This window comes from Pistacia vera, unplaced genomic scaffold, assembly GCF_008641045.1.
Source record: "Pistacia vera cultivar Batoury unplaced genomic scaffold, PisVer_v2 Contig631, whole genome shotgun sequence".
Classification (NCBI taxonomy): Eukaryota; Viridiplantae; Streptophyta; class Magnoliopsida; order Sapindales; family Anacardiaceae; genus Pistacia; species Pistacia vera.
The window spans coordinates 375,905-401,661 of record NW_022196481.1 but is presented as its reverse complement, the minus strand read 5'-3'; the positions used below and the strand labels follow the sequence as shown (position 1 = coordinate 401,661).

The window sequence follows — 25,757 nt, the reverse complement described above, 5'->3', positions numbered from 1 at the left end:
ATAAAAAGTAGGGGTTGTTGGTGACATTATTCTAACTTAATATATAAGTTGTGGTTACTTTTAAGAAAGTGAGGAAGAAATGAACTCAACTCAACTCAACTCAACACAACACAATAGTGGAAGTGGAATTTGTTCAAGGTTGTCTGCCCCACTTCCACTAAAAGCACGTGTCCTCCGTTGAGCATGACTAGATTCATCATGGATTCATGATGTTGCTGCGGTGAAAACAAAGCTGAGAAAACAAAAACGACGTCGGTTTTTGTAAAGAAAAAGGGACAAAAAAAAAAAAAAAAAAAAAAAAAAAAGAGAGAGAGAGAGGAAAAAAAAAAAAGATAACTTGAAAGAAGAAACCGATTCCCGTTCCGGCTTTCTTTTGGCTAAATAGATGGCCATAGGGCCTTTCCAGTTCACATTCTTTCGCTACAACACCGCCAACAGACTCCTCTCTCTTGTTGAACCTTCGACAAACATATCAACTACACTCTCAACAAAAACTATTTCTCCTTCGTCTCTGTCGGCTCATATCGTCTCACCTCTTCTTATTCTCCTTCGATTCGCCTCCAGCGCGTCCCTCTTACACGCGCGACAGCTACACCACCACCAGCGCTCGAGGCAGGTTATCACAACGCAGGACACGCTGGCGCAGAAGATCGGAAAATCGATTCGCCGCCCTGGCGCACCCTCCAAGTCTAGGGTTTACTCCGATATCAATGTGGTTCGCCCAAAGGAGTACTGGGACTACGAGTCCCTCACCGTCCAGTGGGGGTAATATTGTCCTTTCATAAACTATGATTTACCGTTTTCAATTTTTTTAGGGTTTTTTTTGGTCCAGCTCTCCTTACTTTGAAATACTTGGTTTTAGTCGCGTGTGTATACGTAAACTGATGCTCGATTAGTCGATTAAGTGATAGTAGGACTAGTCTCGGCTGCGTGGTTGTTTTAGACTTTTAATATAAAAAATTCTGTGGTTCAGTTTTAATTTTTGTGTTCTGGTTATTTGTCACGTGATTTTGCTGGTTTAATAGGGAGCAAGATGATTATGAGGTAGTAAGGAAGGTTGGGAGAGGGAAATATAGTGAGGTGTTTGAGGGCGTGCACTGCACCGATAACGAGAAGTGTATTATTAAGATTCTTAAGCCTGTTAAGAAGAAGAAGGTGAGTCCAGGCTCGCTAATTTAGTTTTGTTAATTCTATGATTTATTCTTCATTTGCTTTTGTGGTTTTACATTTGCTTATATTGCTTGAATTGTTTAAAATCACAAAGTTCACTGGAAGTTATTGTGATATTAGCTAATTTTTTGTATTTTGTAGTCATGAGTCAGATTGATAGGTTCCTAATTAGCTGATCAATACCGATATACTTTGTGTTGCATGGTTAAGTTTACGGAATGACTTTTTGGAGAACTTACCTTGTTTTTTTCTGCTAATTGCAGATTAAGAGGGAGATTAAAATACTGCAGAATCTTTGTGGCGGGCCAAATATTATCAAGTTGCTTGATATTGTTAGAGATCAGCAATCAAAGACCCCAAGTCTTATATTTGAATATGTGAATAATACAGATTTTAAAGTGCTTTATCCAACACTCTCAGACTTTGATATTCGATATTACATCTATGAACTTCTAAAGGCAAGTGAAGTGAAGCACTTATTTCTCAATGGATAAGTAATGTGTTGAGAAGTGAATACTTTTGGTCATTTATACTTATTGAGTTGATTTTTTATTTTATTTTATTTTTTTCATTATGTACCCGTCCATTTGAATACGGAATTTTCAGATTAGAAGCTGGTGTGTTAGTGCTTATTCATAGTTTTATATTTATTCTTACTAGCTATGAAGGAATTACTTTTTGTACATTGTCTGGAATAAAACGTTTTATGATACCAAGTGCGGAAGGAAGAGTGTTGTGTATATGTATGCTTAAAAGTGCAACAGCTGTCTTCATATGTCGTTTGAATCGTATAATAAAAGAAAACAATAGTTTTGTTTTGTTACTGCAGTAACGGATGTGTAGTGACTAGTGACAATTAACTTCAATTGTAGAAGATTGATTATGGAATATGGTAAAGGGTGAAGTATAGGATGGTGTTTCGTGATGTTGATTCCAAAAGAGAACTTTGTTGTTTAGCAAGTTAGTCCCGTGACTGTGGAAATATTTTAGTCCTTAATAATGCTCCAGTTTTCTGATAGTTGTTGTCATTTGAACTTTTAGGAAGAAACATAAGAAGCTGTCTGTCTTTTATTGACACATGATTATTTTCAGCCATGGAAATATATAATGACCCTTGTCTTTGATGTCAATCTGGACAGGGACATCTAATTAATGAGCTGAGGAATCTAAGAAATTAGGGAGCTAATATAGCTTTGTTGATTGGGAAAAGTTTGGAGGATGGACCTCAAATCATTTTGATTTTCTGGCTGCATATTTGTTGGATTTGTAGTTATCTTTTACATCCTATATGAGAGTAATTGTAAAATTTAAAGTAATTTTTTTAAAGATATATGGCAGCTGATAGATGACCTATATAAATGAAGGGTTTTGTTTGTGCTTATATGTGTGCCATGCTATATACATATTTGTATAATATCCATGCACGTACATGCATGTAAATTTAGAGAAGGATGTTTTAGGAATCTTGATGTTATACTTTTTTATTTGTCGGTTTTACTCTTGGCATCATTCTTGTTTTTGGTTATTGCATGTTCATTTTAGATCCATCGGTTTTTAGGTTCTCTTTTAATGGAAAACCTTGCTAAGACTTTCCTATGTTGGGGTTGATATTCATGGGCTGTTCATAATATTTAGAGGTTTTATGTCATTCCCATGCAATGTTCTAGGATAATTTGTTACTAGTCCAGTTTCATGGATTTAGGATTTCTGTTATCCTAGGGTTTGAAAAAAGAGTTTGCAATTTGATTGTATCTAATATCTTTAGGTAAGGAGAAGCTTAATGTGTAGAGACTATTTTACTTGCAGTTGTAAGTGTGTGCATTAACATTGATCAGAAGTGGAATTAAAATGCAATCAGACTATTGGGTAAGTAGGTTTAGTTTTCTTTTTCTCATTTTTATGGAAAGACTGAGAAATGAAAATTTTTATGCAAATGGTTCTAAGAATGATTACCTCTGTTGGTAAGTAATTGTTGTTTTCTCCATGCATTTTATGGCTGTTGTCATTCTATATTTTATCCTTTTCCATGTTGGTCTCATTTATTATGTTGTGCACAATACAACTGTTACCTTCTCTCTTTCCATCTAAACCCCATGAACCATTGAAGAAATTGTAAAGTTCGAAGACCTCCCTTGATTTATTTGTTTCTGCATTCAATTTAGAAGCCATCCTTTGATTCAATTATTTGATCTGTTCTGGTGCCTGCACATCTAAGTTGTGGTTTGGATGACCCTTGTTGATTGGTTAACATGTCTGAGTTGCTTATTAGTTACAAAAAATTATTGCTTTAATATATATATTATCTAAGAGGCAGTTGGTATTCCCTCCAATTTAATTCTTCTGCATTCAGATTTAGCTTTCTTCTTTTGTGTTTCTGTTGATTGTTTGGAATTTTGAACTTTTGACACGTAAAATTTTCCTTTTTTGGTTTTTGGGGCCCTAGTAGCAGTGTTTTAGAGATGCCCCTTTTAATATATATATTTATTTGGAGGATAGGAGTGCCTTTGGGACAGTTGAGGGAACACAAACTTTAATAAAGCAAAAGGTTTGTTGTTTCATTTGGACATTAGTCTTTGAGGGTCTTAATCCTTCCCAGTATTCTTACTTGAACTATTACTTGATACTGGTGTATGCTATTGCTACTGTTGAAGTTTAAATTTGTGAGTTAGTTGTATGCCTTGTCTTAGGTTTATGTTGTTCTGTGGGTGGTTATTAAATATTTGAATTGATTTCCTTCTAGTGTTATCTTTGATCCTTTATAAATTTATTGACTCTTCAATTACTGTGAATCTTAATCTGTAGGCGTTGGATTATTGCCACTCACAAGGTATTATGCATCGAGATGTGAAGCCTCATAATGTCATGATTGATCATGAGCAGAGGAAACTTCGTCTGATAGATTGGGGACTTGCTGAGTTCTACCATCCTGGCAAAGAATACAATGTTCGTGTTGCTTCAAGGTTTGTTTCTTTTTTTCTTTTTCTTTTTTTTTTTTCAAATTCTTTTGGCTTTTAATTTCCTGTTCTGTCTTTTTGATTCTGAAATTGTCATATTTTGATTCATTTATTTCTTTTTTCATTGATTGTGCATCTTTAATTAGACCATTCGAGAATCTAAAATTTAACTGATAATTGTGTTTAGCATGGTCTCTTTAGGACTATTGTTACTGGCCAAATGATATTTTGGCCACCAACCTATCATGAAAGGACAATTTCCCCCCTAGTTTTTGAAACACCCAAAGTTACCGTCAATGTTGATTTGATTTTACCCAAAGTTACCCCCAAAATTAGTCTCCGTCCATCCCTATTTCAATTTGACTAGCTTTGACTGCTCAGATTTTGATTTTACCCTTATTATCAATTGTTTAAAGAATAAATGATTTTTCAAATTAATTTATCAAAAACCATACATTAATATCTAACAAAATCATAAAAAATCCCAAATAAACTCCCATTAATTAAAACTTTTAAAACCCATTAATTTTCAATTAATCAAAATCTTAGTCTAATGACCAATTAATGAAAACAAATAAAATTCATTTTAACTAATTAAAAAAAAAAATTGTCCCTTCCACCTTCATTAAAATATCTAATCCAATCCATCCACACCTATAAATCAACTTTTTCAAGTCAAGAATTCACAATCAAGAAAAATTTATGTTTTTCAGGAATAAATTAAAGCACAAATCCATACATCTAAGAAAAGAAAAAAGAAAAAGAAGTATAAGAAGATGGAGGAGAAAACTCAATAGATGGTTAAGGAGGGCCAAACATGGCCTGGCAGCGAGGCCCAGCAGTGACATGGCCAATTGAAGCCAGGCACATCATCGTCCAGCCACAAATGTTGCAGTTTCTTTTGCTTTTTTTTTTTTTCCCCCTTATTTTTGCTCTTTTCAATAAATCAACTTGATCTATTCAGTCAAGTCTGATTAAAGCACTCCAACCAACCCAACAAAACAAGCACTTTTAGTTTTGAATGTGTGAGGTAAGGAACCTTGAAGGAGATGGATATTAGGGTTAGCACCTTTCTTTGTTTATATATGTTGGAGAAATGATGAGGATTGAAAGATAATGTCTAAAATTGAAGTCTGGGGGTGACTTTTGGTGCTTTTGAAACTAAGGGAGGAAAATTGTCCTTTCATGATAGATTGGGGGTAATAATGTCATTTGACCTTTGTTAATCGGGAATGTGTTAGAAACCCCAAACTTCACCTGCAAAAGATCACTCACAAGCAACAACCCAGAACACTCAAAAACTCCAATAGTCAACAACCCGCAAATTCCAGTCACACCAGAACAATTTAATCACTTCAAAACAATTAAAGAACACAAGCAATATTGAATAACCTCAATTTATTTATAGAATAGCAACTCTGTAACAACACTACTCCAATAAAAGTTCATCTATAACTACAATTCAGCATAACAGAAGATAAACATAAACCAAACCATTTAAGATAAAATTGCTAAGAACAAAGAAACCCGTTGGACTTCGAGGGCCAGCACCTCCCCAACCCCTTTCCCTTTTTATTATTTTCGAATCATCCTAGACAGATCCCTCACATTCTCTTTTATTCTTTGTACTCTCATTATGACCGAATTCAACTCCCCATCAATCATCACTTGCCACTTGTCACTCTCACATAAACTTAATACCACCCACACACTCACGCATATAGCCCGACAATTAGTCCCTCATCCCTTTTTTTACACCTTTATTTTTCCTCCCATACACTAATGTGTTGTTGGTTTGAACATTACACCCTGCACCCCCAACGAGAGCGACCTTGTCCTCAAGGTGAGATGGAAACTAAAGATTGATGGTGGAGAACTCTTCCCAAGTATTTTCAAAAGCCGGTAGCCCTTTCCATTTGATCAATACCTCCCAAGTACCATTTAGCAACTTTCTTTTCTTTAACACTTCCTCTGGTTCAATAGCTAAAATAAAATCCTCATCAAGGGCCTTTGGAAGCGATTGGACATTCAGGAGTGGGAAAGTAGTCTTCTTAAGTGGGGACACGTGGAACATGTTGTGAATCCGAGCAATGGACGCTGCAGTCCGTAAGCTACTGAACCAATTTTTTCAATAATAAAAAAGGGGCCATATAATCTCGGACTCAATTTCTCATTGTAACGACGAGCCAAGGAACGAAGGCGGTAAGGCTGTAGCTTGAGATAAACTGAATCCCCCCTTCAAAGTTGATTTCTCTCCGTTTGGCATCCGCAAAGTGCTTCATTTGGTTTTGAGCTTTGAGCAAATTCTCTTTTAGTTCTTGAAGGATAGTGTTTCGGTCATGCAGTTGTTGGTTCACTTCCTCAACCGAGGAGGCATGTACAGAATGTTTAAGGATGATTGGGGGGTCTCTACCATAAAGTGCTTTGAAGGGTGTCATGCCAGTTGAGTTGCTGAACGTAGTATTAAACCAAAATTCTGCCTAAGGAATCCATTTAGGCCACTGCCGAGGCTAAGTACTAACAAAGCAACGATGGTATGTTTCCAAATAGCAGTTTACTACTTCCGATTGACCATCTGTTTGAGGGTGATAGGCTGAACTCATTCGAAGTTGTGTTCCAGACTGCTTGAACATCTACCCCCAAAAATGACTAATAAACACTCGATCTCGATCTGAGACAATCGAACGAGGAAATCCATGTAACCTGACAATCTCTTTAATGAATAAGCTTGCGACATTCTGGCTGTATATGAATGCTTCAAAGTGAGAAAATGGCTATACTTGGTCAAACGGTCCACAACAACCAGGATTGTGTCAACGTGAAAGGCCTTTGGTAATCTCGTGATGAAATCCATCGATAAGTCTTCCCCCACTTGATTTGGAATGGGTAGCAGTTGTAATAGGCCAGCCAGACTCAAAGCTTGATATTTACTCTTTTGGCAAACCTCACATGCTTCGACAAATGTTTGGATATCTTTCTTCATACCCTCCCAATACATTATGTTTGCCACGCGTTTGTAAGTGCGAAAAAAACCTGAATGTCCCCCAATGGGAGATGAGTGAAACTCTTGTAATAAAGTCTAAATATGATTACCAATGCGTGGCACGACCGACCTGTCATGGTACATCAATTGGTTCCCTACGAGTTTGAAAGGCAATCGGCTAGTTGGGTTAACAATTAGCGCTTGAATTATTTTCCTTAACTTGGCATCCTAGTGGACATCGTTTTCCAGATCCTCTATTCCTACAAAACAACCCGTTGATAAAGCATTAAGTTCCTTGACCTCAAGCTTCCTAGAAAGTGCGTCAACCACCTTATTCTCTTGACTAGGTTTATACTGAATGTCAAAACAAAGCCCCATCAATTTCATCACCCATTTTTGTTGGTCTTCACTCAATAGTCGTTGTTCATTTAGGAAGTATAAACTCCTCTGGTCTGTTTTAATCACAAAGTGTCCGCCTATTAAATAGTGTCGCCATTTCTGGATTGCCATAACCACGGCCATAAGTTCCCTCTCATAGACAGACTGAAGTCTGGACTGCAATGATAACCCTTTACTCAAGAATGCCAATGGCTTGCCCTCTTGCATCAGAATAGCCCCTAAAGCATATCCTGAAGCATCTGTCTCAGTCACAAATTCCTTGGAAAAATTTGGCATTGCCAAAACTGGTACTGAAGTCATGATTTGCTTCAATTCTTCGAATGCCCTCTATGCTTCACTGTTCCTTTAAATGCGTCTTTCTTTGATAGTGCAATCAAAGGAGTCACAATTTTACCATAACCACTGACAAACCGCCGATAATACCCTGTCAAGTCAAGGAATCCCTAGAGAGCTCTTAAATCTTTTGGAACTGACCAGTGAAGAATATTGTCAATTTTTGAAGAGTTAACTGCTATTCCTTTCGACGATATAATGTGCCCTAGATACTCGAGTTTTTGCTGCCCAAAGAAACTTTTTTTGTGGTTGGTAACTAACTGATTCTCTTGAAGTGTCTGTAGGGTGACCTTTAGGTGTTGCATGTGCTCTTCCATGGCCTTACTGTACACGAGAATGTCATTAAAAAAAACTAGAATAAACTTCCTCAAATTTGGTAAAAGATATCATTCATTGGAGCTTGGAAAGTTGTCGGAGTGTTGGTTAATCCAAAGGGCATGACTAGGAATTCATAATGCTCTTCATGTGTCCTAAAAGTTGTCTTAGGGGTGTCTTCTTCTCTCACTCTGATTTGGTGGTACCCCGATTTCAAATCCAATTTGGAGAAGACTGTAGCCTCACCCAATTCATCAAATAACTCATCCACCACAGGAATTGGAAATTTGTTTGGAACGGTCAATTTGTTTAAAGCTCGATAGTCGGCACAAAACCTCCATCCCCCTTCTTTCTTCTTGACAAGTAATACTGGACTAGAAAATGGGCTCACACTCAGTTTGATAATGCTTGAAGCTAACATTTCTCCCACAATTCACTCGATCTCATTTTTTTGGTAGTAGGGATAATGGTAAGGTCACTTGTTTGGTGGTTGGGCGTGGCGTAAGAGCCTAATGGCGTGTTCATGATTTCTAGTGGGAGGTAATCCAACTAAAGGGTTAAATACTGACTGAAACTGCTCCAATACTTCAAGCAACCTATTGTCCATGTCGTTCCCACCATCTGGCTGTTTTTGCAAAGTGCCAAATTCCACTAAATACTCCTACCCTTCTTTCTGTATTGTCTTCAACATAGCTTTCAAGGATACCAATGTCTTCCTCAACGCCGAGTCACCAAAGAGTTTCATAGTTTTGCCCTTATCCTTAAATTTCATTACTTGGGTCTTCCAATCTATAGTTGTTTCCCCCAATGTCTCTAACCAGGCCATTCCTAACACCACATCCGAGCTATTCATGTGGAATGGGAAAAAATCCAACACAACCGAGACTCCCTGAAGATCAATACAAACCCCTTGGCACTCACCCTCGCTTCTCACCCGATAACCATTCCCTACTCTTACTCCGAATGATTGCGTTCTAGTGATAGGCACCTTCAATTTCTCAGTTACCTCCCTACCAATAAAATTATGAGACGCCCCACTATCAATCAAAATAATTAATTTTGTACCCTGAATCTTAACCTTTAATTTCATGGTTCGTGGTCCGTTAATTCCCACCACGGAGCTGAGTGATAGTTTGATGTCATTCTGGGCAGCCTCCTCGGACTCTTCGTTTGTTTTTCCCACCCTAACAGGCTCGGTTTCTTCCTCCTCTTCATCCACAAGGATGACTTGAAACTGTCTTTCTCCGCAACGGTGACCAGGGAAAAACTTTGGTCACACCTATAGCGCAAACCTCTCTCTCTTTTCTTCTGAATCTCATTCCCAGTCGTGTTTAAATGGGAACTCTCTTCGAATAGAAAGACTTTGCTCTAAGGTTGATTCACCTTGGAGCTGCTACCTCTTTGACTATTGACTGGATTAACACTTGGAAATCGTTCCCCCAATGATTGATTAATTGATGGATTAGAAGTCACACTCTTCTGTTGATCGTGAGGGATGCTTGTTTTGGGTGTGTTTGCGAATGAGGGCTGGTGGTTTTGCGATCTAAATCCATTGTTATTGAATCCTAATTGGCGACCCGACCCAAGCCCAAAAGAACTAAAGCTTCTGTTTATCCCAGTAAACCCACTAGTTCGTGAACACTTATTCAGCCCACTCTTAAGTTCATCTAAAGCCCAATTCTTTTCTTCAATCTTTTGGGCTAACTCTATCAGTTAGACTAAAGTTTCAGGCCTGCCCAGTCTCACCTCAGCTTTGATCTTGGGCTTAAGCCCATTAATAAAAGTAGCCCATAAAATGTCTTCCCTAACCTCATGCAATGGAGCAGAGGTTGCCTCAAACTTTCGATGATACTTCTCAACAGTTCCCATTTGTTTAATCGCCATTAAAGCTTCGTAAGGACCTTCCTCTTGAGACCCACTGAACCTATGGAGAAGGGCGAGTTTGAAAGTGGCCCAAGAGTTCATCGGAGCTTGAACTTCCATCCATTGAAACCAGTTCACCGCGTCACCTTCCATGCACAAGCAACCGTGGTTAGTCGCTCCTTCTCCTCTATGATTCGATGCACACTGAATTATCTCTCAATCTTAAATAGCCAACCATACAAATCTCCTGAAAAAAGCGGTACATCCAGTTTCCGGCCACCATACTTTGGTCTTCCTTGTCCTTGATTATCTTGATTGTCATTCCCCCCTCGTTGGTTTAGATCATCCCCACCATGTAATTCAATCGACTCACTCCCTTCTCCTCTTTTGGCTTCTTCTCCATCTTTTCGTCTCATCCACGCCTGCATCTCCACTAGACAATCTCTAATCGTACCCAATTCTCTCTCAATATTATCAACCTTGTTCTCCATTCTAGTCCCAGCCATAACCTTGCTCTGATACCACTTTGTTAGAAACCCCAAACTTCACCTGCAAAATATCACTCACAAGCAACAACCTAGAACACTTGAAAACTCCAATAGTCAACAACCCACAAATTCCAGTCACACCAAAACAGTTTAATCACTTCAAAACAATCAAAGAACAAAAGCAATACTGAATAACCTCAATTTATATATAGAATGGCATCTCTGTAACAACACTAGTCCAATAACAGTTCATCTACAACTACAATTCAGCATAACAGAAGATAAACATAAACCAAACCATTTAAGATAAATTTGCTAAGAACAAAGCAACCCGCTGGACTTCGATCCCCAACCCCAACCCCTTTCCCTTTTTACTATTTTCGAATCATCCTAGACAGATCCCTCACATTCTCTTTTATTCTTCGTACTCTCTTACTATAATCGAATTCAGCTCCCCATCAATCATCACTTGCCACTTGTCACTCTCTCATAAACCTAATACCACCCACACACTCATGCATACAGCCTGACAATTAGTCCCTCGTCCCTTTTTTACACCTTTATTTTTCCTCCCATACACTAATGTGTTGTTGGTCTCATTAGAATGCTTGTGAACCGGCTAATTTATTGTTAATAGCTAATTGGTTGGACACCTGTGGATAATTTTGTTGAAAATTGAAAATAATAGATTAAATGTTGTGTATGGTTTAGTTTATTTGAGACTTTGGTTTCAGTTTTGGGTATTATGACATATATTGGGCTTTCTCCTCTCCACTGCATGTGATACTGTGAAATTTAGGTATAGATATGGAGAGAACATGCTTGTAAATGATGTAAGAAAAATATATTATTCAGCATGCTCAGCAAAATACTTGAGTTCAGAGAAGCTTACAAAAAGAATTTTTAGGTGGAAAAATCCAATAATGTAGCATAAGAAATATTTCTAAAACAGCAGAACAAGGTCAAATTGGTGAGGCTAGAGGAACTATCTTGTGGTCCTACATAACAATGTAAAAACTATAGTACTAAAGAGTTGGGTTTTAATATCAATTGATGGAAGACCAAAATGCTAAAATAGCAAGGGAGGAAATAGTGGAGAAGGATATGAGAGACAATAACAAATAAACATATAAGAGGGAGTTTTTTGGTGGTGGTGTGTAGGGTACAAATGTTTTTTTTACCTTATGAAGACAATGTTGTTGGCCCCGGGGGGGCGTCGTTGGGTTGGTGGTGTTTAGTAAATTCTGCTGCTTGCTATCCCATTTTTGCTGAGTGTTTTCTGCTTAATTTATGTGATAATAACATGTTCTTTCAGGGGCTTAGCCTGAAGCAAATCCATAATGGACTTGTTTTTATTCATTTGTGCTAATGAGTTGTACTAATTACACTTTTAGAAGATTTAATTTGAAGAACTTACCCTTCTATTTGAATACATTATTTTTTATCAGTGTCTTCTCAGCCGCCGTATTTTCTAGAAGTTTTCACTTTTAGAATTTTAACCATCAAACTTCACTATAAATTCAATGCTATTTATCTTTTGGTCAGATACTTTAAAGGTCCTGAGCTTCTTGTTGATTTGCAAGACTATGATTACTCATTAGACCTGTGGAGCCTTGGTTGTATGTTTGCTGGAATGGTGAGTATTTCTTTCCCATTTTTCTAGATACTGGTGGGCTGCGTTGTTATTATCGTAGGTTTTAGGCTTTCATATTTCATACCATGGCACTTTGTTTATAGATTCTCCTCATCTGCATTTGTGGTGTGTATGCAAGTGGGCTTGGACATCTTTTGGTTGGCCTTCTTCTGTCAAGTCCGAGCCCAAAAGTTGCTGCAGATAATATGGTTATTAACCATCAGATAATGAAACATGTTTATATGCGGACCTTATTTTTAGTGGTTGCAGAAGATTATACTTCCAAAATTTAGCATTTTATTACATTAATGGGGAAGAATATCTTGGTCTTGCCAAAGATGAGTGACTTGATCTGCTTGCATATTCATCCATGGGTGACAGATGGCGAGGAGGATCGAAATTTGATAATACACCAAGGTTTGTGATGCTTATTATTGAGGCTTGTTTTGTACAGATATTTCGTAAGGAGCCATTCTTCTATGGCCATGATAATTATGATCAGTTGGTCAAAATTGCTAAGGTATGTGGTGTTATGTGGAATAGCTAGATAAATGTTATCAGTAACAAATCAATGACAGATTTTTGTTCCATTTATACATACTGAATGGTAGATTTTTTTCTAGAGAAGGTTATCTAGAAGGATTACATTAAAATTCTTTTTCCTTTTTTTAGCTCAAAATTTTAAATAAATGTGTTGTAATGGTTTCATGCGTGTGTGCCTAGAATTGGAAATGTAACTCCTTATTTTGTCGTCGTGTGGCAGGTACTTGGGACCGACGAATTAAATGCATATTTGAATAAGTACCGAATAGAATTAGACCCACATCTTGCAGCCCTTGTAGGAAGGTTGGTCGATCACAGACTTCATAGTTCTCTCAATCAATTCACTTTACTGCTATTGTAGCCTGCCATTTCAGCTCAACTTAAACATCACTTTCCCTTGTTACAGGCATAGCCGGAAACCATGGTCAAAGTTTATGAATGTTGAAAATCAACATTTGGCAGTTCCTGAGGTAGAATTCTTAGTCTTTTGTTATCCAGAATTAGTACTTCCTGCTGTTTTAAAATATATTTTAATGCATGTAAATTGTTTTGGAAGGCTGTTGATTTCCTTGACAAGTTGTTGCGATATGACCACCAAGAAAGGCCAACTGCAAAAGAAGCGATGGTAAATTCATAATCTTTCTGCCTTTATCAAAGAACATCTACACCATGGCTTTATCGTTTTAATCCGACCGACTTAATTGGCAAGAAACTGTTTATATGTTTATTTGATTTCGATAATATGTTGTAAGTAAAACCACCTTCCTGATGCAGGCCCATCCTTATTTCTACCCGATCAGAAATGCAGAAAGCAGCAGAACTCGTGCCTAGTTTATCGAATTCCAGCAGTTGTTAAAAAGATTGTCATGTTTGTTGTTGGTGACCTTATTCTAGTCTGATTGAACCTCAGTAGGGGTTTTTTTTTTTTTTTTTTTTCCCTGCTGTCACAAAACCTCCTACCACTTTTTTTGTTTTTTTTCCTTTTTTAATTTGGTTTTCTTGAATGTTCAGTTTCACTTTTTGATTGCTGTTAATTTTGTGAGCTAACTTGTGGATGAATTATTGATCTGATTTCAGGCTAATTTTGTCTGGATGTTGGTATTCTTCATTTTCCCCTTGGTAAATGGAAAATTTGCAATATCAATCTCATTTCTCTGCCATTTCTTACTTTGTCAAATGATCAACCCTAAGAAGGCAGGCTGTTGAAAATTTTAAACTTTTTTACCACTTAAAATGATAAGGCAAAACATAACTTTTGTGGTTGTTTCTGTTAATAAACTGCACCAGAATCCTTTGGTTTGTTAAAGGTTAACTCACAGCCTCTGCATTTTTGTTTCAAGTTATGCTAAACTTTGGTTTGTTAAAGGTTAACTCACAGCCCCTGCATTTTTGTTTCAAGTCATGCTAAACTATTGTCACATAGGAAAGTGGTATTTCTCATAAAATAGTTGAAGGGGTCGTAGCAACAATTATTTTTTTCAAATTTTCTGAATACAGGATGTGATGTGTTACTGTTGACTGTTAGAATCGTACAACGAATTCCGGATTCTGGATTTAGTGGTTTTAATGGATGTCGATTACTTGTCTGGTTGGGGCCAATAATAAGCTGAAACGTAATATTGAGTTGTATCATGTATGCGGGGCAGTAACAGTGTGTAGTCCATTTCTGTTGTACCAATATTGACTTCAAATTTTTTGAGTAAAACTGAACCGACAATGGAAATTACTTTATTATTCCATAAAAAGGCAACAATAAATAAAGAAGTAAATGACATAAATATATTATTCAAAACAACGTTAGGGATTCTAAATATTTTATTATGCGGAAATTTGAAATAATAGTTGAATAAGTTAGCATGCTTTTTGGTCATTCTTGTTTCAGTTACATTTGGTTTTGTGTTTTTCACGTTGGGCAGACACGAGTAGCATGCCATGAAGGAGCGTTAAAACCTCAATATCTGGTGGAAAATTCAAAGTAACTGAAGCTTTTGAATGGAAATCTGCGTTTGTCGTCTACCTCTCTGATGCATGAAAAAAAACCCAATGCCTTCCCTAAATTCTGCTGGTTGTAAGTGGTAACTGCCTGCCCATCATCAATTCTCACTGACATACGTTACATTATGTTGTTGAATGCATGCAATTAATAGATTGTTTGCATTTTTTTTTTTGTTTTAAATAATAGGACATTTAAATGAAACAAAAAATCTTTCTTATTAGATTTCACGTTATGAGACACGCAATCGAAGATTATGACCTAACAAACGTTAAAATACAACTATCTTAGCCATTGCCTCGGGATTTGGTTTTGACTGTTGACAAGGAACCAAAAAGAAACTAGCCAAAATTTCCTCCCTTTGTCTGCCCTTGTTTGTTTCTCCTCTTTTTATGTGGCCATAAATTGTTAACTGTTTCAATTGCTCAATAATTTCAAATTGTTATTTATATATAAAAAAAAAAAAAAAAAAAAAACTGATGATGTCACTATCAACGCTTTATTCTCAGTTGTTTTAATGATTTAAATTTAGTTAATTAATTTACCTTGGAATGAAAGGATAGAATTGAGATTCTTTATTGGAAAGATTTTTCTTCTTTTGTTTGACAAATAATGTGCTGTGTATTTGATTAAATTAAAATGCGGAAAGTACAAGTGTACCAAATTCCATTTACTGTTTAAGGTCAAATTGAGAGACAGAGTTGGCCCATAGAAAGACAAATATCCCCCTCCACTCATTTGAAAAGGCACTGTCAACTTTGTCTAGACTTAGACCCCTACTTTTATTTTTTCCTGTAATCTCATACCCAAAATTATAATATTATTAATATTATACTATGTACTATCTAATCTTAACTCCAACACAAATCCACCAACTTAAGGGATGTGTCCCTACAAATTAAGGGTACCAAAAATTGATTAGGTTGACGCTCTTAGAGCGTTTAAATGTAAATGAAACCAATGGGAGGAGAAGCGTGGTTACACGCATTAGAGTAGAGAGTAGGGATGTCATAGTTAAAATAATAATTGGAGACAAAGTTAAGACATAGGAATCTTGAAGGTCATCTTTGGTTAAGAGATATTTGGCATTCAAGGGACCATCCACCTCAATTACACACTTCTTTCTTTTTCTTATTTATTTATATTAATCTCATTTTACTTCTTCAATTTGAATGAATGATTAAATAACAAAGATACACGTATAAACCTTTCTCTTATAAATGATATATGATAGTTTGTAATTGATCATACTTATTTTTTAATAGATAAAACTTATTATGAATTGTGATATGAAGTTTATGATACAAAATTAATGATAAATGTTAGTATAGTGTTACCCATGAATAAATTACCATATGCATGCAATGCAACGCAACGCAAAGTTGGTATATACAAATGCAATGCATGTGTTTGGAGCGATGGGTATGGGGATGGGATGGCCTTGCATGCATCCATGCATTTTGTCTTATCCTTAATAGAGCCCCATGCTTTCTGTTCTAAACGTCAGTGTAGTATATTACCCATGATTAAATTACCATATGCATTGCATAAAGATAATGGAGACGATAATAGTGATGTTGATGGGACGTGGCAGGGCTTCTGAATTTGTTCTTATCCTTAATAGAGTCCCATGCTTTCTGTTTCAGTACTTTTTGTCTTGTTTTGCAAGAATCATACTCCATCACTCAATAGGGCATTCTCCTACTTTTTCATTTTACACCTCTTCTTACCCTTTTTCTACTCATCTCATAAGTCATATCATAATACATCAATGATCAATCAACCCTAAGCTTTATCATAAAGGGAAATTTACAGTTGTCTCACTGGACCCTATTAGTAATGTCATTTTCATTTTCATTAACCTTTACTTTTTATTCCTTTCCATCACTGCAAATTTTGAATGGGTTTACATTTTGGTCTCTAATATTTGAAGAATTTGATTGATAAAAATGTCGATGCAAAGTGCAAACAGAGCTAGGACATGATGGAACCAAAGCTACTTGGAAAGTCCCACCACCACCACTAACTTGGCATTACATGAATATTAAGTAAAAATAAGTGGAAAAAAAAAATACGCACATAAATAAATATTATCTAATATTAATAAAAGATGAGAGGGTCGTGATGAGAAATAGTCAAATGTATGTTATCCACGTGTGATCGGATAAAATGAAGATGAAGTTGAAGATGAAGATGATGGGATGGATGGATGGATGGATGGATGATAATAAGAGGAATGGATAGGTAATGGGCAAATAGGGAGGGTCTCAATGAGGAGACATGGTGCATAATCTTGGGGATTCGGCGGAGCCAGGGCCGCACCCTGGTGTCGGTCTCTTAGCATACAAAACGCATAACACTCTTAGCTAAAATACAATTTGAATAAGAAATGACAGCGCCTCTCATCACCCTCAACTCTCCCAAATACGTCCCCCCCAGCTCTGTAAAAACATCAAAATCCACCCTATCTCTGATCTTTCCATGTCTCCACCCTCTTCCACAAACTCCCAACATTCTAAGCTGTACCACACTTAAACAAATGTGGGTGATTCTGTCATCTCAGAACTGGTACCTTTAATTGCTTCCCACATTATTATTAATTACTACTCGGGAGATTAAACTAATAAGTTAATCATATATATAGTAGGTGATTAATTTGTAGGTAATCGTAGTGGTTAATTAGCAGGTCAAGGTAGCTAGCTAGCTCTAGCTTTTTATTTTCTCTTATGTCACCGACCCTGAAAACATGTAACGAGAAGGGAACAAGGATCTGTTCATGGTCGATGATTTGGCTTAAAATATTTCCATTTTCGATACCTTTTTAGACCAAAAAATTTATATGGTCAATTGATTTGAAGGTCTCGATGTCAAAGAACCTAGGTGGAGCCTGTCCAAGTCATCACCAACTTTGTATTCTTTAGACAAGAAGCACATAGAATCAAACAATCATCAACAAAAAAGGGCAGTTCACTAATCACATATCATTCCTCGAGCCACACCATTTCTTTTTCTTTTATTGGGTCTAGTCAACTACAGCTTGATGATCAAACCCTAAACTTTCCAACTGTCTTAATCAATTTTTAATCACTCCATTATCAACCTTGTTATATCTTCGTTTCCATTAAACAAGACAATGAGCAAGATGATAGTGAACATGTTGCCTAGTTGTTAATTTGTTTAGTAATTGATGTTGGCTGCTCTTAATCTCTACCCTAATTTGGTGATGTTATGATATCCAATACTCTTCCTATTGTTTCGCACCGGCCCTACAAAGCTAGTTGTGCTTCGCAACCATTAGTAATTAGAATATCATGGTGAAAAAGGAGCTGTACGGCTCATATATAATTAGATTACAGAAAAGGGAACAAGATCTCTTCCATTATCGTTTCGAGGCAATTGTCTTGGCATTTGTCTCTAACTGTTTCTTTCTCCAATTATTTTTTCATCTAGGTGAAACATGTTAACATGATACGTGTCCAGGACCCATGTTGCCCTTTGACTGGAAAATTATTTTTATTCGACAAATTTACTATATATAATTATATATATAACCTAAGCTAGTCTTGGTATTAGGGTTTATATATCTATTCAAACGACGTAGTGGTCCTGCTTTCACCCTAATTATTTTTTCCCAATGTTTAACAGTTGATTGGCCAAATTAGAACAACTCATGTTGTTGATGGGTTGATCTTTGATCCATCATCGACCTAATCAATCTCTTAAACTTGATCAAGAATGATAAGGGAACATAAAAATGAAACAAAAGCCAAAAAGGTCGCAAGAATCATGTGTTTTTTGTTATGATTATCGTGCCTGTAAGCTCTTTCGTCATCACCTCTTAATCTTTATATTCAGATCCAATCAGCGTATAATTCTTGTTGATTTAACTCTTAATTAATTGATTATGATTTATGATACCGGATAATATCTTGAAAAGGAGATCGCAAAGAATTATTCTTAGGCTATAACTAAATCAGTCAATAAATGGATGTCTAAAGCTTTTCATTTGCATAGAAATCTGCTCATACGTCTCTTTTGATTCCCAATTCGATGGAGACTCGACAAGAGTCCATATAAAGAATGATATGGTCAGTAAACTGTTTCTCAATTCTTAGGATCACCAAGATCGAATAAGGATTTAAATAATGACAAGTAAGAATCCCATCTTGACTCTTTAATTATTCTAATCTCATTAATTAATTTACTTATCCGAATTAAGAACCAAGAATAACTATGTAATACCCCCACCATATTTTGACCGACAATCATTTGGTTAATAAATCTAAAAATTAGTTCAAAATTAGAATATTTATATATTCTTTCATGTATGCATGTATGTATGTATGCATGCATGCATGCTCATCATCTCATAATTTATGTCATTTTCATTTTTACTAAATATTACTCTCATCATCTCTATCATCATCATCTTTGTTCTTCCATTATTGTCTTTGTCACTGTCACCATTGCAAACTTAGTTCTTTAATCAATTCTCTTTCTTTCCTTTTTTTTGAAAGAAAAAAGGATGACTTTATTATAATTTTAGTCATACTTAAATGGAATTATTTTTCTTCCTTTGGCTTGTAGTATGAAACATGTATTACGTATTGAAAAGGACTAAAACTAACTCTTTTACGGTTTTATATTAAAAGGTTTTTAGGAGTAGAATATACATGACATTACATATATTATAAAATAAGCTTCTTAAGTGATGATTCAAGAAAAAAAATAAAGTGTTCATAATAATTTATAATATTAATAAGACTTCATCAATTCCAAATTATTAATTACTGATTTGTTTTGGTGTCCATAATTCTTAGCTTACTACTTGATTCTTAGGTATTTTAAACATGGTTGATGTTTTAGTTTTTATTGTATATATAAAGGTCGAATTCATTTAAAAGAAATGCTAAAATGTTTGTAACGGTATTTGAAACTCGTCGTATATATTTTTATCTATATATTCAGATAATATTGTGATATTCTTCTGTAGTTATACACAATTTAAGTTGAAAATGGTGGTACTGAGAACTAATAAAGTTTGAGGACTATGTGAGATCTACTTCTCACGATTACTAATAAATGTAGTCATTAGAGCTTTTACTTGATTGATAGTTCCAAAGTCTCAAGGGATTAGTTGAGGTGTACGCAAGAAACTAGCCCAGATAACTTCAATCATTAAAAAGAAACTAATAAAGTTTGAGGACTGGGTGAGATCCATTTTTCATAAAATCTTTGAAACAAGTTCACATGTGGTGGTAAAAAAACAAAGGACTAATTTTTTATTAAGTTTGTTGCATGAGAATTTAATTAATTATCTTTAGGTTTAATTGCACCGTAACAAAATATTATTTCTTGGAATGTTCATATTTATGCCTTGTACTTGTTTGGCATGTTCAAACACATTAATGAAAGTACATAACTCTGTTTATAATATGTTAATTCAAAAGGTTTAGGGCATTTACATTATTATTATTCAATTGGTTAATCAAAGCACTTGATTCAAACTTGGTTAACATGAATTTGACAAGAACTTACATTCTCTATTTTAATATGACCATTACCACCATCACCCCCTCATGGTTTAATATGGATTAATTTCAAACCACCCCTAAGGCTTTAGAAATTACCAGTGGTCGAACATTAAAAAGGGAAGATGCTGAATTAACAGTGGAAGGGAACTTCACACTATCTATTAAGGGTAAAATTGGAATTTTATGATGACTTAATTAAGATTATTATACATTTCAACCAACAATCAATCTCGACAGAAGTTCTTCAACTACTCTGTTGATGTATATAAGTAGTTATTTTTCCTATAGATTCGGATAAGAAATAATTAGTAATTTAGGATTGGAGGGCAGTCCAAATCACCTAACAAACCCACATAGATATTTCAATTTGTTCTCCCCACTTCTAATTTATCACAAACATACACCCATAAAAATACATAAATTGATCATCACCCTAATTATATTTATATAAAATTAACCGAAACTTCAGTTCTAGTCATTGGCCTCCCTTTCCTTTTCCTCCCCGAACTGTTTGGTTTAATAAGACCAATAATTTTGGGTCATTATCAATCCTTTATTAATATCTGACGGTCCTCATGTTATAACCATGGTCCCACTGTTACCATATTTAATTTCTAATCATAAACCCTAATTTATTGTTACGTCTTATCATTTCCTCTAAACATCAATCATTGTCACAAAAACGTTTATGGCTTGCAATTAAATGCACCTTACTCCTCACTATCTATTTAAACAATTAAAAAGGTTTATATGTTTCACACTGCATCATCAATAATGCGGATCCTTTGTAATTCCACTAATTTATTTGTGAAAAAACCATTAAAACGACGTTTGATTAAATATTCCTGAATTCGTATTGGAAGGGTAAGGACAAGGCGATTCCGTTGTACCATTTTGAGAGCCAAGTCTGACTAGGTAAATGAACTTTAATCAAGCAAGATATACAGTAAGTAATCGTGAATCATCACCCTCCATCTGGCTATCTAGATAGAGGATAATGATGAAGATTACTATGAATCTATGATCGGAAAACTCACGCTACCACTCCTTACTCAGATTCAAATTCACACCCGCTTTCGCAGCCCACTTAATCAAACGGCCGATATTCCTGGGAGTTGCCTCCCCCAAACTGAAAATTCCCGCTCCGCCACGTTGCACTTCCTTATTTTCCATTAAACAAGAAATAACATACTTTAAACTTTTATTTCTATTATTTTAAAATATTTTTATCTGTCACAAAAATAGATAATTTTAAACTTATCTTAATTAATTTTTGACTAGGTAAACAGCACATTTATAGTTTGCAAGTCAGGGTCAAGAATAATATAAATATATTTTATTAATAAGAATAATGTGAAAAAATATTATTAATATAATATTTTAAATTATCAGAAAAAAGAAATTATTCCTGTAATGTTCTGAATTATATATTAAATCCGTTAAAAAGAAGAAACAGAAGCAGACTGTACATCAAAGTTTGTCATGAAACACCTGATTACGAAGGAATAGTAAAAATGGGACCCAGTTGAGGTTGCATGGCCATGATATGATGGTGATGATGTTGACGATGATCATGGATGGAACATAAAAGGAGAGAGATAGAAAGAGGTAATGATTATAAATGGGGTCATGATGGCAACGCCTGCTTCCGTATAAATTATGATTAAAATCCAACGCTAAAATAAAAATCTAAACCAACTTAAAACAACGCCCACAAGACTGCGCAGCCACAGCCGCCATTTCCTCTTCCTTTTTATTTTCTGATTATTAATAATTTCTATTTATTAATATATCATAAATTATAATCATAACTCTGTTTGTACTGCTCAGAAAGATTAATAGACAGAAGGACAGAAGAAGAGATAGGGACGCCAAAAAGCACTGAATTAAATAGAGAGAAAAAGAAATTAAAAAAACAGTTGAGATTCTAGAGAGAGAAAAACAAAACAAAAACAAATAAATAAATAAATAATAAAGGCGTGAAATCATGTATATATGGGCATCATAAGAGCACTTGAACCTCTGCGATGGTGAAGTTGATCTACTCACCACCTAAGAGAAGAGAAGAGAAACAACCCTTTTCAAATCCTATTCAGTATTTCTATCTTTGTTTCTCGAATTTCGAAGTCTTGCTTAATTCAGACGTTATTCAGGCTAATTAGCGGCCTTGAAAAAGCTGCTCATACAACTTCTTTCCCTCTATATAAACCTCTACTGATCTTGAGTCGACAGTCCAACACTTGACAACTTTCTTCTCTTTTAGAAGTGACTAATATGATTATGAACGTGGAGAACACTTTAGGAGTAGTGGTGAGGGTGAGGGAGTTTGATCCAAGCAAAGATGGATTAAGCGTTGAACAAGTGGAGAGTAGATGTGAGGTTGGTCCCAGCGGCAAACTCTGTTTGTTTACCGACCTCTTGGGTGATCCTATATGCAGGGTCCGCCACTCTCCTGCTTTTCTCATGCTGGTACTACTGCCCTGTACCCTCTATTCATTACTTGTCTTCTCTATTGTCCTTTTCTTTTCTATTTTACCGTCTTTTCATCGTCCATAACTAAAACCATCATCAAAGATTCAAAATCCATCTTTAACAATATTACTACGTACTTCTTTTAAGTTTTAACTTAAAACTCTAATAATTTGCCCTGCTTTTAACACCCATTACTAAATTCTGTTTCTAATTTGTTTGTTGTTTCGCAGGTGGCTGAGATAGGTGATGAAATAGTTGGCATGATAAGAGGTTGCATCAAGACCGTTACATGTGGCAAGAAACTCTCTCGAAACGGAAAAAACAATAACAATGATACTATCAAACCTCTCCCTGTTTACACCAAACTCGCCTACATACTAGGCCTTCGCGTCTCTCCCTCTCACCGGTATTCTACTTCACTCTCACCACTATTCAAATGTTGGACATATGTAATTTTAATAGAATAATGCTAATATATACTTTTATTTTATTTTATTTCTTTTAGGCGGATGGGAATCGGTTTGAGGCTTGTTAAAAGATTGGAGGAGTGGTTTAGAGAGAGAGGCGCTGAATATTCATATATCGCCACCGAAAACGACAACGACGCTTCCGTCAAGCTCTTCACCGACAAATGCGGTTACTCAAAGTTTCGTACACCGTCTATCCTGGTCAACCCGGTCTACGCTCACCGAGTTACTGTTCCGAAACATGTGACCATCATTCAAGTAGGTGCTTCCGACGCTGAGCTCCTATATCGTAGAAAATTCTCCACCACCGAGTTCTTCCCTCGTGACATTGACTCGGTGCTCAAAAACAAACTTAGCTTGGGCACCTTTTTGGCAGTACCACGTGGCAGTTACTCACCAGAGTCGTGGCCCGGGTCGGATGCGTTTTTATCAAACCCGCCAGAGTCGTGGGCGGTGATGAGTGTTTGGAACTGTAAGGAAGTTTTTAAACTTGAGGTACGTGGCGCGTCACGGGTGAGGCGTACACTGGCTAGAACGACGCGGATTGTGGATCGGGTTTTGCCTTGGTTGAAAATACCGTCTATACCGGAGCTGTTTAGACCGTTTGGATTACATTTTATTTATGGTTTAGGTGGCGAAGGCACACGCGCAGTAAAGTTGGTGAAAGCGTTGTGTGGCTACGCGCATAACTTGGCTAAGGAGAGTGGGTGCGGCGTGGTGGCTACAGAGGTGTCAAGTGGCGACCCGCTCAAGTTAGGAATTCCACACTGGAAAGTGTTATCCTGCGCCGAGGACTTGTGGTGCATTAAGAGACTTGGGGAAGACTACAGTGATGGGTCTGTCGGTGACTGGACTAAATCACCCCCTGGATTGTCCATTTTTGTTGACCCTAGAGAGTTCTGAAAAGAAGCTGAAAAAAAAATTAGAGATGAAGAAAAACACATTAGAAAAAGCCTTTTATGGAATTAGTAGTTTTTTTTTCAATTTTAATTTTCTTTTAATGTCTTAATTAGAGGCTTTAGTGATACGGGGAAGAGAAAAAAGGAAGAATGAGAAGATATAGATTTTTGATGTAAAAGATGAAAGAATATCCCCACTTTGTTTTATAGGAGTATTTTCTTTGGTTACTTTTGTAAATGGAAGTGGCTTTTTAGATCCTCTTGTAGCCAAACGTAGCCTTAGTTTTATGTGGGAAATGATAATCTTTTGGGGCCTGTCTTTTTACTTATTTTATCCACCTATCTACAGCTCTAGTTGGTTCTTGGATGGATATGACAAATCCTGTGTAATCAGAATATCCCCTTCAAGGTTAATTATAAAAGAAAAAAAAAAAACAGTTTTTCAATGGACCTTTTGACCCGTATCATTTCCCCTTCGATTTTATGCTATCAATGCATTTAATAACAGATACTCCTTTTATCTTCACTCCCTTTAAATCCAATTCCTTAGGATCTCTCTATTTAAATATAGTGGAGAATAAATTTTATTTTACACTGTTCTTATCACCGTTAAATAAATAAACTATTTTAAGGTTTATCAAATAATAGTGCCAAGGAGGGCGAAGATGTAAATAACATAGGGTCCCTTGGAGTGTATGGCACTATGGGAGGAAGTTGTGTTTGGCGGTGCACAGGGGATTCTCTTGCTTTTTATAATTAGTTTGATAAAATTGTTTGGAGATTTCTGTTCAAGTATTTGTTTGATTGTCTTTTCATTCAAAAACCTTTTTTGTTCGGCTTCCACTATGGACCAGGGCTCAAGGTTCCGGGATTGTGACGTTTTTTTAATTAACAAAATTTCCTCAATTATTTCGTCACACAAAACTACAAAATGCAAGCCCACTTATCTTTTTTCTTTATTTATAAATTATTTTGTCCCATTAAATAGTGTTGTTCGATACCATACTTGATTGATTAATTCTACTAAAAATCTAGCAGTTGAAAAGTTATTAAGTTATTTTTCCGTTTATTGAAAACGGCTCTAAATAATAACGATTATGGACCTCTCAATTAACATTATATTCTGAATGTTCACTTCGCAAAAATTGTGAATTAGTAAAGTAGGTGATTCATTTACCAAGTGAATAAGAGGCCTTCACGCTCACGGGGCCTCACCACTTTAAACATCATATGAATCACGACGAAGAAGAAGAAGAAATTGGGACAGTTGAAGCAACAAATTAATGTGACTCTTTAAATACCGCATCTGCTCTAACTTTTAATTACTTCAAATGTTCTAGGTTTACCATCTTTTTTTTAATTATAAATATACTTTTTGGAATAAAAAAAGAGTTATTTTTGGTGAAAGGGTACTACTCTTCAGGGAAAATAAAAACAAATATATATAATTTTGAAATATAAACACTTTCTGAATTAGAAAAAAAAGAATACTTAAAATAGTAAGAGTACTTAATAATTTTGAGTAAACGACTTTTTCCCACCCAAGTTTATTGCAATGACACTTTCCTACTCAAAAGTTTTAAAATACTATTTTACTATCTAAATATTATGCTTTATTAATAATTTATGTTAAATACAATGATATTTATTGTGAAGACGGAAATACCCTTTGTTATGCCTAAAAAATATAGGGCTAACGTAAGGCCCAGTC

At 35.8% G+C, this 25,757-nt stretch overlaps 2 protein-coding genes across 2 annotated transcripts; both read left to right on the top strand.

Moving 5' to 3' along the window:
* Positions 1-308: 308 nt before the first annotated feature.
* Positions 309-13,805, top strand: LOC116111355 (casein kinase II subunit alpha). The gene is made up of 10 exons (XM_031397554.1): positions 309-765; positions 1,026-1,155; positions 1,434-1,628; positions 3,973-4,130; positions 12,051-12,141; positions 12,593-12,658; positions 12,902-12,984; positions 13,088-13,151; positions 13,238-13,306; positions 13,456-13,805. The coding sequence occupies exons 1-10, from the start codon at positions 386-388 to the stop codon at positions 13,510-13,512; spliced, it is 1,293 nt and encodes a 430-aa protein (XP_031253414.1). The 5' UTR covers positions 309-385; the 3' UTR covers positions 13,513-13,805.
* An 8,441-nt stretch (positions 13,806-22,246) lies between these two features.
* Positions 22,247-24,059, top strand: LOC116111361 (probable N-acetyltransferase HLS1). The gene is made up of 3 exons (XM_031397561.1): positions 22,247-22,677; positions 22,911-23,086; positions 23,186-24,059. The coding sequence occupies exons 1-3, from the start codon at positions 22,483-22,485 to the stop codon at positions 24,048-24,050; spliced, it is 1,236 nt and encodes a 411-aa protein (XP_031253421.1). The 5' UTR covers positions 22,247-22,482; the 3' UTR covers positions 24,051-24,059.
* Positions 24,060-25,757: the final 1,698 nt, after the last annotated feature.

Excerpts from the sequence above, each read along its gene's own strand:
- LOC116111361 (XM_031397561.1), top strand. The coding sequence starts at position 22,483 with ATGATTATGAACGTGGAGAACACTTTAGGAGTAGTGGTGAGGGTGAGG. Across the intron at positions 22,678-22,910 it reads CTCCTGCTTTTCTCATGCTG|GTGGCTGAGATAGGTGATGA; the intron begins GTACTACTGCCC and ends GTTGTTTCGCAG. Across the intron at positions 23,087-23,185 it reads CGCGTCTCTCCCTCTCACCG|GCGGATGGGAATCGGTTTGA; the intron begins GTATTCTACTTC and ends TATTTCTTTTAG.
- LOC116111355 (XM_031397554.1), top strand. The coding sequence starts at position 386 with ATGGCCATAGGGCCTTTCCAGTTCACATTCTTTCGCTACAACACCGCC. Across the intron at positions 766-1,025 it reads TCCCTCACCGTCCAGTGGGG|GGAGCAAGATGATTATGAGG; the intron begins GTAATATTGTCC and ends CTGGTTTAATAG. Across the intron at positions 12,142-12,592 it reads GTTGTATGTTTGCTGGAATG|ATATTTCGTAAGGAGCCATT; the intron begins GTGAGTATTTCT and ends TGTTTTGTACAG.